The following is a 13,876-nucleotide window of genomic DNA, read 5'->3' on the forward strand; positions in this document are numbered from 1 at the left end:
TAGTTTTACCCAGCATTTATTGATGGTTTGAAGTTATCAAAGACGTAGTGTGGAACAGCTGATGACCAAAAATGGGACAAAGATATACATGATGGTCACATACAGACATCCATGAGGAAAACAGGTAAGTATAGCAAAATTTTTCTAAAAATACCTTCCAGTTCACGAACATTCACAGTACTATTGAACTTCAGAGAAATATTTTTGGTAAAACAGGCAGAAAAAGTTTACAGTCAACTCAAGCTTACTTTCACAGTCTTACCTGCTGCTCAGTCTGGCTACTGCTACTTGGTATGCATAGGATCACTCAAACTAGCAAGTTCAAGAATCTTTCCTGACCCATCAGTTTCTTCCTGTGGATCTGAACACAGTATCCCAAACTAACTTCTGCTTTCACTGTAGGATCAGGAAGAACAAATTCTGCCAAGCTCTTAATTGCCATATTCATTCTGCAGACTTTACTGTATATGTATTTCTTTTGTTTGCCTATACTTTTTTTACCAGTAGGGGGATAGAACAGTTTACAAAATGAGAAAACTGTATGTATGTAGCCCCATCTTTAGCATCTGAGATGACTCTAGAAACTGACTAAATATAGAAAAGTCATCAAAGCATGATCTTTCTGTGGGGATGCTGTGTCATCTCACATACTGATACCGCAGCTCTAATGCTCTGTTTCATGTTACATGTTCACTTACAAAGGCTTGCAAAAGTCCTGGGTTTGGTGTCGTTTTGTTGGGGATTTTTTCCTTCCAGTCATACCTTTTATCCTGCTTGATCATGTAGTAAAGCCAGAATCTTCTTTCTTTGGTGTTTGCTCAGTTTGTCCCTTGCCACGGATAATAAAAGTAGTGTCACATACTAATCATTACTTTTAAACAGGATCAGGGAGAAAGAGTTCCTGGCAGGGCAAAAAGCTTGATTAAATTAACTGTATAGTCTGGTAACTTTGGCAAGACAGGTCATGGTTAAAATGTTTTATATGAAGTGAAAAAATTTAAAAGGACTTTTAAGTGTCCTGCTGAGAACATGTATATACTTGTGTACCCCAACCTCTTCCTTTCTAGTTGCCTGATATAAAAAAGAAACAATTCAAGAAACATTAAAAAAATCCCATATGATGTTAGAGAGCATATCGCAGAATTAATTTGACAATAATCATATTGGTATGTAAATAAGTTAATTTATTTTTCAGTAGCAGGGTGGGGAAAATAGGGAAGTGAAAATTGTGTGGTAATTTGCAGCATACCTAACATTCTTGAATTCCGGGTAATCAGATTTCACAACAAATCAGGGTAAAATTGTATCTGTGATGTGGTTTTAATATAGCTTGAACTCTTAGCCTCATCTTACATTGAAGGATTAGAAGGTTCATATACGAAACATATCTTAGAATGGTTTTATCTAGCAGGGGAATATCAACCTTACTTGACTTGCATATCACTTTCCTTTTTATTCAGTGCAATATTAGAAAAGTCCTTCAGCATGGCCATTTTAATTCAGACTGTGAAATTCTGCTACAATTATCTTGACTACAGAAGCTACATGTGTGTACACTAGAACTGATTTCTCCAAATCTTAGTGTTCTTCACCCAGAGATAGGGTGGTTCTGCAATTTAGTCAAGCTATCACATTCTAACTGCATCTGTCAATATCAATCTATCTCTGCTGCCAGCTTCATGCCATGTACAGACAAAGCCACTGTCTCTTAAGAGCCTTTTCAGCATTGCTGCATACGACCAAAAGCTGTTGGGACTGAATATGAATCTCCATCTTTAAAACCATCCATACTAACCGGTACACTGAAAATAGGATGTAATCTATATAGCCACTTCATTAGGAAAGTTAATCATAAAACTTAATTTTACCACATTCAAATAGTACTTTTAGCTATATATCTTGAGTTCTTCTTCTACACACTGTGAAAAAAGGTTAACCACTTGGTCAGCATCAAGACATCCATTTTGCAGGATTGATTCCATTTCACTTATCTTTTGCTTCTCCAACTTCTCTATCTCTTTCAGCATCTCTTTACCTTTGCCCTGCAAAAAGAAACACATTTCACTAAAAACTATACAGAGTATGTAGTGTTCAATCTAACAAAATTCTGTTCCACTGTGCTTATTTTAACCTCTTAATAGTTTCTAGGGTGCAAGTTTGCGTTGGTAGGAGTTGGTTTACCAGGAGCTGTATATTTGCCTGTGGCTGCTCAAGCATTTTCCCATTATCTGACTAGTGCCGGAGTCCGTGTGGCCTGCTTCTCTGCAAGGCGAGCAGCACCTATAAGTTGTCTGGGGCTAAACCTGGGGGTACAGCAAAGTGCTAGTTGCGGTTTTTAGTGTTTGCAACATATGCCTGCCAGATGCAAGATGATGGGCTTCTGGTGCACTACAGTGTTCTTCACAATCCATCAAAGGGCATTAAATGGTGTCACATTAACAAAATGTGAGCAAGGAGCTTATATAAGCCACCTGCTTGCATTGAAATCTAATTTAATCAACGTACCTTGATAGTTTCCATAACTACAGCAGCACTTTCATGTTTTTTATAGAGCTCATGTCTTCGATCTGGCTTACTCTGAAAACGTGGTTGCTTCTTAACTGGATCATCATGCCCAAATGTAGGGGAGATAGTTTTTAATAACTGAGTAATATTGGGCACAAAAATGAAAGGCTTGAATACAGACCTAGAAAGAGAAAATAGAACAGATATCCTTTACTGATACGGTTTTGTTAAAATTGTTGAGTCAGTAGATTGCTGTGTTTTCCCCCATTCTTCTAATTCCTTAAGAAAGAGTATTAAAAAAATACAAACGAACAAACCCAAAAACACTCGTAAACGATGTTTAACTCGGTGTCATAGCAGTGTTTCATTAGGTAGGTTGGTAGATGGCATTTATGTACATTATGATCCTCCTACTTTTTGATTGTGTTTTTTCAGAGGGAGAAAAAATCCCAAAGCAAAAAGGACTATAATCAGACAAATTACATATCTTTTCATTTAGGTATTTGCAACTTTTTATCCTAATTACTTGCTGCTACATCACCTCGCAGGATCGGGAGTTCCAGTGAAGTAGTGAATACAGGGGAGATTGGGCTGTTGAGGCAATACAGACACCATGCTTCCAGTTGTCATAAATCCACCTTCCATATTAATGCCACTCTCCTTGTCACGAAGAATTTCCATCATTATTTCAGAAGTGATAGATCCTATTTGAGATACAATACAATTATTTGCACGCAGCGCTAATTATAATACCTACTAAATGGCATGTTCTCTACAACTGGGTGCTTTTCCTTTAATAGACAATGCCAATTTTAGTTTGTCCATGTTGGCAGAAAAAAAAAATCATCCTAACAGCATGCCTTAATACGTAACACACTTAAAAATATTATTGCTTTCCCCAAAGTATTTATTTCAAAGAGTATGTGATAATGAGCTGTAACATTTATGACTTAGAAAACGGGGAGGATGACAACACATGATGCTTTCCAGAAAGGTAAAATACATATGGCTAGCAAATGGTCGTTCACACAGTAACTTTTCAGATGAAAATTAGTAGCATGAATTAAAGGCTGAACTTTGTGAGCACTGTGTGGAAGTTAAGATAAATCACTATAATAGTTATTGGTATTTGTACACAGCTAATACCACTAGGTTGCTTTGGAAATGTAAAAATAACAACAACTGTGTGTGGATTTAGTGTGTAACTTTGAAAATAAAATGCCAAGACTGTCACTTTTTTTTTTTTTTTAAGAATCTAACCTTCCAAGCACTTAGGCTTCAAGTTGACAATTGAAAGGATGCACTGGCGTAATAACTTGTCCTATACTAAGAATCAACAGAAACTACAATAGTACATCCGTTTGTAAAGAAGTCTTAATCAACTACCTATGTGGGGTACAGTGCCAAATGTCTCTGTGAAAATAACTCTTTCTTCTCACTTAGATGAAACAAACCCCCTTCTACATATGCCTCTGCATCTACTGTTCAAATGATCTTGCTGTTCATGTAGTGTACACTGAAGCTTAAGTACTGGCATGGTACCACTAGGCAATCCAGTATTCTAACAGGCAGCACTTGCAGTGGTTTTCTTTTCAAATTTGGTATAGCAGTTAAACATATGCCCATGGCAGAAAAACATTAGTTCATTCAATTTTTTTTTTACTTGAAGGTATCTTTTACCATTTAATCTTTTAGTGTTTCCCTCACTGAAGTTCTAGCTGCATAAAGAATCTTTTTTTTTTTAAATGGCCTTGCTGTTTCCTCTTAAAATAATCACTCTGCTGCTAATTCAGATGTCTCCAATATTATTTTTTATACACAATTCAAATTGCATGTAGACAGGCGTGCAGCACTACATTTCAGCAAGGAAACACTCTTAAATGTTCCCACGGGTGCCTGGGAAAGTTAGAGAGTTCAAGAAATCAGCAGGCTAGATGAATAAAGAAAAGAAGCTACAGTCAGTTTGTCAACTGCAAGTTGGCAACCTGTCCAGCAGGAAAGAAGGCATTGCATATTTTCCACTAGACTTTTTCATTATTTTGTATTCCTGAAATACATTCCCTGTTTTTTGAAATATAAATAATGTTTATCTTCACATGGTAGGCAGCCTGGAAAAAAAACTGTAATGCCACTGAATGAAAAAGGTGGGAAGGGTAGATTAAAAAACCCAGTGATTTTACTGATGCTGTAAACCAAATAGCTTTTAGTTAGGGCACCTATTTAAAGTAAGTGTAGATAAACTGAAACCATATGAGGCTGATATAACCTGAACACCTAGTGTGATTTTTAAAATGGCTCAGGTAAATGCCTGCAAATGGGGATTTAGAATGAAAACACTCATAGAATCTCGGCATTGTTATAGTACAAGTAAATACAGGTATTACGAAAATGCTTTCGGTATTCAGAACCTGCAATTCACAAAATGAATGCAGGATTTACATGATCGTTAGAGCAGGATAGCAAGAGGTAATTCATTCTGACGCATTAACTAAATGCCAAACCTGGTCTGGCAGAGCTCAGCCAAATAAATAAAAAAAAATACAGGGCTGCAATGTAATTTTGGTTCAGATTAATTACTTCAAATGAGCAAGTGAATACAGATGCAGCAAAAACCTGCCAGGTGGATGCAGTTAGAAGAGAAGTAATAGCTTCTTTCTATAGAGGTCTGAAAAATAAGTGAACAAGTTAGTGATTGGGAGCACCTGCTTAGAGTACAGAAAGTTATTTTGTTCTGCTCTCGGTGTGTTTTATTAGACTACACAAGGTTAGACCAGCAGTTATAGAGAAACTACAAAGATTTAAAAACAAATCTCAAAAAATAAATGCAAGATAAGTATCTGAATGCTGTGCTGTTGTCTTAGGTCTACATGGAGGGTACTAGAGTGAAGTTGTTCATAAGGTTCTGTCTGTGGCTGCAAACCACTGGGAGTCTGTTTTAGCCTCTGGTTTGGAGTTTGTTTTTTTCTTAGAAGTACAGTAATAATATATAGCCTACCAAAATGTTTCAGAGCTAGGTCTTATGGAGTATTTAGTGATATGATCATAACGTGACCTCTCGGTGTTGTTACTGTAGCTCTGTGTGATTGATATTTGACCCTTGTTTTAATTTTTCCTTATCAACAAATTGGCAAAAATGGACAGAAGAGTTCAAGTTCAGCATTTCTCCTTTAGGCAAAAAGTTATTCTAGTAGATTCTGGTGCACCAAATCATGTGAATGACTGCCTGCATCAGATTTCTAATAATTTATGATTTAAATTAACGCAGCTCACTAAATGCTTTCCGTATCTTAAAATATAAAAAATGATACCTTTGTGTTTGTTCAGAAGTTTATAGCCTTCACAATATCGGCCTCTTGTTGTGGTCATTCTGGCAGTATTTACATAAGAATATGTGGCAGCAAAATCAAATTCCTTTTTCCCATCCCACCAGCCCTTGCTTTTGGCATATTCCTTCAGTTCTGGGTGTTCTCTGTCAATCTTGGTTGTGATAGAGAGCTGGTTGGAAATATTCCGTACGCCACCTGTTTGTAAGGTGAGGAAAGAATCATTTTAATGCCTGGAATGCTTTTTCTTGGTATCTTGTTTAGAATTAGCTTGCTAAAGCAAATTATGCACTGAAGAGTTTCCTACAAGATCTGTGAGTCCTGTGGTTTATTTTTGGTTCTCTCTCACTGGCTATATGTATGTATGAAATTCCACTGCCACTCAGTTCTGACTCATTTACTTCTATTGCCAACATCACATTTCAGGTTCTGCCCTGATTATTCCTATATTTACATTCTTCCTCTTAGACCTCCAAAGACATAGCTTGTCCTTCTAAGTCTACTGCAAGAATCAGCCACTTCAGGGCCCAATACACGCATCCTGTCAGTACTACCCTGCCACCAAATGAAATTGCCGTCGACTGCCACCATCATTAAGACCATACATACTGCTGTCATTCTCACACTGACCTTCTTGCAGTCCTCTGTTTTACAAGTGCAGAAGTGGTCATCTCTGAGTCTGAAAAGGCCCCCTGTGACTCAGCTCCTCTGTGAAACTGCTAGCCACTGCACACTGATGCCCTAGGAAGCAACTCCTGTACATATCTAGCGGCCAGTTTGATGCCTTAATGAAATGGTAAAAGAAAAGTGGAAAACTGCTAATTTTCATTGCAATTTGAAATGTTTAAAACAAAGAGCATCATCCATACCTTCTACTTTTTCTGCTGCCCAGTATTTTCCTGATGTTTCCAGCACCCATGCCTCCTTTCGGTCGGCTATCAGAAAACTGTTATGGTATGTAAATGCCATCTGACTCTCCATACAGTTTCCTCCCTGTCCATATTTTTCTAGCAAATCAACTATGACAGTAACAGCCTTTTCAGCTGTGTCCGCTCTCTCGAGTCCCAGCCTAAAACAAAAGGAAGATGTTGACTTTGGAATTGTAAGCTTTACACACATACATTCAGCCTGGCTATTCAAATTGAATTGGGAGTGCTATTTCTGTACCTGATGCTGGTATGATCTGGTAAGAGAAAGGAGCAAGTCACTTAAAGGGCTTGTCTGAAGGGGGCCCTCTGTGTCCTTGACACAGGGAAAAACAACCAAATGGAAATACAGAAAGACAGGGAGAGGGCTCCTAGGAAAGGTCTGCGAGTTCCCGTGTGGGCACAGGACTGGGAGGAAACACTACCAAGAACTGACTGCCTTCCGTAAGTTAATGAGTTACACTGACATCCAGCAGGGCAGGCACAAGAAGGTGTCGTCATTTATGTGGAGATGCGCAGCTAAAGCTGAAACTTCAAAGTAAGTGTGTGAAAGATGGCGGAAACAGGAAGTGAGAACAGGCCCTAGGAAAAGGCCCAAACGCTAGGAGAGGGAAAGGTCTGATGATTTCCTCGACAGATTCTGTTCTAGCCCCTGATACCTCTCATGGGCAGAGATCTAATGCCTGTGCCAAGAAATACTTATTTTTAACCACGGCTAGAATAGCAGAAGAGACAGACGCGTCTTCCGAAGAGTGAAAGCGCCTATTTCCCACACACGCAGCCCCGGCCTGTTATAACTCAAAGCAACTCCTTCAAAACCCAACTGCGAAGTCAGTACCGCCTACCGGGACGGCCCGTGCAAACCTGACGAGGTCCATGCCGAGGAGGGCCTCCTCGCCGCCCGCCTCCTCCCTGCCCCACACCGCTTCGTTCCCGATGCAGAGGCCGTGCTCGTTGGCGCCCATCTCGGCGCCCCACAGCCAGGCGGGCCGGCTCAGCACCACGCCGTGCGTCCTCTCCGCCTGGTCGATCCTCACGTAGGTACACTGCAAGAAGCCGGCCCGCGCAACACAATTACCATCTTCCCCCCGCCTCGGCTCAAAAATACACAGAAAATAGGGCGAAAGGGTGTTTTTTTTTTTAACTCGCCTCCAGCGCCGCGCCCGGCGGGTGGACGGCGGCCGGGAAATACACCACCTCCTGCACCTCATCCGCCGGCCGGTCCGAGTTCTTCCCGAAGACGACGCGACCCCCCGTCGTGGCGGGCGGCAGCGCCACGAAGGTGTCACAGGAACTGGGGGGCGGCCGGGGGGACATTCTGGTGGCGGCTGCGGCTCCTCCGGGCCCGGTGGCGGCGGGGCAGGGCGGGGCTGAGCGGCGGCGGTGCCTCGCCCCGCAGGAAGGCCCGCCCGCCGACCCGGAAGGCCCGGCAGAGGCGGCCGGCTGAAGGACCCGGTCGGTGAGGGGAGCGCAGCAGCTCCCTCTTCGCCGCCGCCATGGGGAAGTCGTTCGCCAACTTCATGTGCAAGAAGGATTTTCACCCCGCCTCCAAGTCCAACATCAAAAAGGTGAGGGGGGGGCCGGCGGCGGGAGCCGTTGATCGGGGCTGAGGCGCCGCAGCCCCTCAGACGCCCACCCGGCCGGTCGGTCAGGCCGCGTCCGCCGCGCACCGGGGGAGCCCGGGGCTGGGACGGGGCCTAGTGACAACCCGGGGAGGGGGGAAGGTGTCGGGCTCCCGGCACCGTAGCGGCGTGCGTAAGGGCATGTCCGCCGTCCTGTGGGGCGACCGGGGCCGGGGCAAGCCGGGGGGGACGCAGGAAAAAGGTTAAGAAATAGTTGGAGCTTCAGGTTTGGTAGGTGTGTGTAACTGTTGCCTTTTCCTGGCTTCAGCTTTTCAACACCTGGTTCTCTGGATAAACGGGCACCCTACGGCATCCAGGAAAGCCCCCACCTGTCGTGGTGTGATTTCCCGATATCTCACACCTGCCTTGGTCTGGCTCCAGGTCTTCCTTCCCTATGCCAGCAGCTCCCGAGAGAACCCGGGGCTTGGGGTCTGGCGGGACTTGGGTGAGGAAGAGTGGTGGCGGGGAGGACAGTGGCACACCCAGGGTGTTTTCTGAGACCGCGCCTCCCTTTGCATTACTAAACTTTTCCCTGTCTTTTCAGTTCTTAAACGTTGTTGGACTTCTAGCTTATCGAAATTACTGCTTGTGTGAAGTTCATTTGTTGACATAATCTATGAAAATCATAGAATGGTTTGGGTTGGAAGGAATCTTAAAGATCATCTGGTTCCACCCCCCACTGCCCTGGGCAGGGACACCTCCTGCTACACCAGGCTGCTCAAAGCCCCGTCCAGTCTGGCCTTGAACACCTCCAGGGATGGGGCAGCCACAGCTTCCCTGGGCAGCCTGTTCCAGTGCCTCACCACCCTCACAGTAAAGAATTTCTTCTAATATCTAATCTAAATCTCCCCTCTTTCAGTTTAAAACCATTACCCATCATCCTATTGCTCCACTCCCCAATAAAGAGTCCCTCCCCATCTTTCCTGTAGACCCTTTAGGGACTGGAAAGGGCTATAAGGTCTCCCTGGAGCCTTCTCTTCTCCAGGCTGAACAACCCCAACTCTATCAGCATGTCTTCACAGGAGAGGTGCTCCAGCCCTCTGAGCATCTTCATGGCCCTCCACTGGACCCATTCCAACAGGTCCATGTCCTTCTTGTGTTGAGGACTCCAGAGCTGGACGCAGTACTCCAGGTGGTCTCTCACCAGAGCAGAGTAGAGGGGCAGAATCACCTCCCTTGACCTGCTGGCCATACTTCATATGCTATATCTTACATGCTTAGAATGGGAATTTTCCCTTGTTAAGTATTTTCAATAGATTAAGCCAGTTAAGTATTTTTACATTTTGCGGTAGGTTTTGTGTTTGTTTAAAGTAGAAACTTACTTGTTTTAACCAGGTATGGATGGCGGAGCAGAAAATATCATATGATAAGAAGAAACAAGAAGAATTAATGCAACAGTATCTTAAAGAACAGGAATCCTATGATAATAGGTGAGAATTGGCGTAAGATCCCATATTTGCTGTCTCTTATTCTCATGGCAGTGAAGGACGTCTCATTGTGAGTTATTTGAAATATTATCTCCCACTGACCGTAGTAGTAGGAACGCACAGTGACTCATACGTTGATGTCTGATTAAGCAGGGGTCACAATAACTTCTTTAAAATGGCTTGTGTGTGTCACGTAATTAATTTCAAAATACGTTATGTTGCACAGAACAGCAGGTAACCTTCTATAGCAATGTATCTGAATCACACAGAAATCTGTCCTCCATAATTCTGTGGACACAGAGTTATGTTTCAGTGTTGACTGAAGTGTGTGATTTTTCATACACAATGGAGCACGCAAAAGTATTGACTGGTCTCTCAGGTTTTTTGATATTCAACTTCCGGTATTCAAATTAACGAATGAAAAAAATGCCAGTTATTATCACAATTTCCTGCCGCATATTTCTTTTTTTTTTTTTTCTTTTTAATAAGTAATACCAAAGTCAATGTTTTGTATGTAACACTCCAAACTCTGTCCTTTTTATTTAGGTTGCTTATGGGTGATGAGCGTGTGAAGAATGGTCTTAATTTCATGTATGAGGCCCCACCTGGAGCAAAAAAAGGTATTCTGTTTTCCTGATCATGAGCAGACAGTCAGGCAAAGCTGAAAACCCTCTGAAGAAATAAGCATAGTGTCTTTTATTTTAAAATAATGTGTGGTAATGCTAGAAGTACCTGGTGGATAGAAGCTAAAATAGTGAGGTAATGCTAGAAGGTATGACATTTAGTTCTTCCTGTGCAAATATGCAGAGATTTATAGTATGTAATAATTTTGATCTCACACTATTTTAATTTCTTTCAAACTGAGAATGGTTAGGGTTGTTTGTTGGTGTTTTTTTTAAACAATAGTTCGATGTGAAGGGAAAAACAGATAAAAGTTACTAAGTACCTGGTGGATACTCATATCAGAACTTAATTTTAGCAAAATCTGAATGTAGGTGCAGAACTAAGAAAACGTATGTCCTTTAAAAGAAAATGTGTTCCCTTTAAAATGCATCTTTCCCATGTGCGCGAAAACCCTTGGAAATAGTTGGATGGGCTCATTCTTGTAGAGCAAATTTTGCAATTATTTAACTTTAAAAGCTCTTAAAGTAATCTCTTAAGCTTAGAGCAAATGAAATTTTAAACTAGTGATTTTTGCTAAAAAATCTTTTTTTTTTTTTTAAGCTTTTAAAATTAAGTATTGTTGCTACTTCTGCAAAAAAAGTTTAAAGTTTTTTGTGTTTGTATATCAAGTCAATGTAGTTTAAAAGATGATTCGGGTTTTACAGGATTTGTAACTATGTACTAGAGGCTGATTATTTATATGTGCGCTCTATTTAAATAAAGCTACTTTCTGAGTATTTGCAGTGTTGTATCAGTATATAGCATAAAATGTTTTGTCTCCAGCTTAGACACCAGCTGCATTTTACATGTATAATTAATGTATCATTTCTTTTCTTTCCATGGTTTCTGAAAATTCAAAGAGGAGACTAAAGAGGTATTTCATTACATCATTTCTTTATGTTTTCTTCCTACTTAAAATGTATTAAAAAAAAATTTCAAACTTGCCACGTTTTCTGTTTTATAGCAAGAAGGAGAGACTGAGTACAAATTTGAATGGCAAAAAGTCGCCCCTCGAGAAAAGTAAGATGTCTGGATTTTATCCAAATAAAATATTTTTTTCTACTAACTTCTTTCAAATCTTTTCTTTTTTTTTTCCCCCTTTTTTTTTCCTGTTTTATTTTTGAGCAGATCACTGTTGTAATCCTGTCATGTCCTGGGAGTTAATTAGTAAAACTTGTAAACTGGAACTATTTCCTTGACCAGCTTAGTTTTTGTTTCAATTTTACATCCATATTTAAAACACTGTTAAAACTAATGTTTACCAGAAGTATAACTCTGAAATGGATGCACACTTAACAATAAAAGGTAGTTTTATATTATTATGTTTTTTAGGAAAATAGTGAATTGAGTATTTGTTTTCTTTTGTGTTTGTGTAACAGATATGCTAAGGATGATATGAATATCAGAGATCAGCCGTTTGGTATCCAGGCAAGTTACATAAATTTCACTCTGTGGATGTCTTGGGTATATTTCAAATATTATCTAACTGCAGAACATTCACATGGACTCTCTTAATTTTATCATCTGTTTCTCAGTGAGTTTAAAAGCTTCTCTTATGCCTAATAACATAGACATTTCTGTAAATGGTAAGCTGTATTGTTAACTAAATTAGGTCAATTTTTTTTTTTCCTTTTAGGTGCGGAATGTGAGATGTATTAAATGCCACAAGTGGGGACATGTGAATACTGATCGAGAATGTCCCTTGTTTGGCCTTTCTGGAATTAATGCGAGTTCAGTCTCCAGTGATGGTTCAGGTAGGCAGAGAATATCTCTTAAAGGTGCTGGTTAATATTTTTGGGGAGCTCATCACATTTAATTTTAGAAGGTCTGAGTTTATCATATTTCAAAGAGTTGATGAAACGGGGAAAAAAGCTTCTTTATTCCAAATGTAGGACCTACAATTTCAATTAATTATTTCAAATTACAGGGACCTAATTTTCTAATTATTAATGAAAATTCCGTTGTGACTGTTGCTTTGATTCTGTCTGTGGCAAAAATGCAGAAGCTGCAGTGACACATCAGAATGACAATATTTGTGTCACAAAAAAAAAATAATTAACATAATAGATTGTTAAAGACTGTACCAGTTCAGATTCAGGCAAACTGCTTGGAAAAGCTGGAATATATCAGTATATCCAAGTTAATCACTTGGAAAAAAGGAGAGGTTTGGGTTTTTCAAATATCTGTAATTGTGCTTCTGTAAGTGGATAAGCAATTGAAACCTAGATTTCCAAATGCCTGGTTTTCTTTCAGCTGGCTTCTTGCTGCTTCTCCAAGTACAATTATTTTCCTCTGTTAGCTTTCCTGTTACTTGAAGTCACACAGCATTTAGTGTTAGATGAGGTTTGAAGAAGTGGACATAAACATTCAAATTGAATAACTTTTTGCCTACTATACTTTGTTTTCTGTAAGTTGACCCAAGTTTGTAACGCTTAAGATTCTTGAAATTCTGGCATGTTAAAGAGGCGCCTGGTAATGTGGGTGAGTCTTCAGACTTGCCATACTGCGCTTTAAGGTCAAGTGCCATGTTGTGTATTCAGTTTTGCAGGGATACTATTAAAATTGCGTACTTGATAACATCCGGTTTTCTTCTGTCTTTCCTCAGGTTATCTATTTTATGTAGTAGCTCTTAGTTTTATTACATATTTAGCCTACCAACAACTTTCCTTTTCAGAATTAGATCACTTAGATATGTCATTTCTTTGAAATGAGGCCTGGAAGTTAAAGAAAATAGTGCCTCTTACATTCTGCTGCTTTTAGGCACTGTCTGATGATTATACCATTGTATTAGCCATCCTGTAGTTGACATTCTCAGCCTTTCTATTCAGTAGGTTAAAACATTAAATAATTTCCTTGCCTCTTTCTTATCTTAGGAGAAATAGTGCTTGAGCGTTTGGTAGTGGTAGAACTATATTGTGCAGCTTTTATGTGTCAGGTAGGCTTTTGTGCTGAAGAACTCGCTTCCACATGCCCCCGCCCCTGTTCAAATGATGTGAGTAAATTTTAGGGGTGTTTGGCTGGGAACACGGAAAGTATTTGTACATGCTTGCACAAACTTGAAAATGGACTCCTTATTATTCATAACAGTGTAATACGGACACTTTGCAGTGTCAATATAAGACTGCTTGTTTCAAACCTAACTGAGCTAACTATGTAGGTGTAGGCAATGTTTGACTGCTGTGGGTGTTTCCTAGTCAGAGAGATGTTCTCCGGGTAGCTTTCCAAATGATCTTTATAAGCCTAAAGAGAGAGATTTAGCACATGCTGTGAATTTTGCATGAAGGAAAGTGCTGTAAAACTACTTAGATGTTCTCAGACCGTGCCAATGCCCTCTCATTTTCAACTCTGGAATTTAGAAGACAGCATGCTATGCTGAGCATAGACTTTTTCATAGGTTGAGGAAGGATTTC

The 13,876-nt window shown here is 40.3% G+C and overlaps 2 protein-coding genes across 3 annotated transcripts in view; one reads left to right on the forward strand and one right to left on the reverse strand.

Annotated features, from left to right (window-relative positions):
• Positions 1-8,167, reverse strand: SCRN3 (secernin 3). Its single transcript, XM_074594846.1, has 7 exons — positions 7,904-8,167; positions 7,619-7,800; positions 6,698-6,897; positions 5,814-6,026; positions 3,047-3,209; positions 2,506-2,686; positions 1-2,042 (listed from the first exon to the last, which is right to left on the reverse strand). The coding sequence occupies exons 1-7, from the start codon at positions 8,069-8,071 to the stop codon at positions 1,887-1,889; spliced, it is 1,263 nt and encodes a 420-aa protein (XP_074450947.1). The 5' UTR covers positions 8,072-8,167; the 3' UTR covers positions 1-1,886.
• The window catches only part of CIRSR (corepressor of RBPJ and splicing regulator), a 24,859-nt gene continuing 19,142 nt past the window's right edge, over positions 8,160-13,876 (forward strand). Inside the window, exons 1-8 of one of the 2 annotated variants that reach the window (XM_074594845.1) lie at positions 8,182-8,322; positions 8,645-8,821; positions 9,712-9,806; positions 10,350-10,423; positions 11,327-11,340; positions 11,431-11,486; positions 11,846-11,894; positions 12,103-12,220. In XM_074594845.1, coding sequence (XP_074450946.1) covers positions 8,771-8,821; positions 9,712-9,806; positions 10,350-10,423; positions 11,327-11,340; positions 11,431-11,486; positions 11,846-11,894; positions 12,103-12,220 — 457 coding nt within the window. In that variant the 5' untranslated portion in view covers positions 8,182-8,322; positions 8,645-8,770. Of the gene's footprint in view, positions 8,323-8,644; positions 8,822-9,711; positions 9,807-10,349; positions 10,424-11,326; positions 11,341-11,430; positions 11,487-11,845; positions 11,895-12,102; positions 12,221-13,876 lie in introns of both variants that reach the window. The other variant, XM_074594844.1, reaches the window with a different exon arrangement.

The sequence above is a fragment of the Larus michahellis genome, chromosome 7 (assembly GCF_964199755.1).
Source record: "Larus michahellis chromosome 7, bLarMic1.1, whole genome shotgun sequence".
NCBI lineage: Eukaryota > Metazoa > Chordata > Aves > Charadriiformes > Laridae > Larus > Larus michahellis.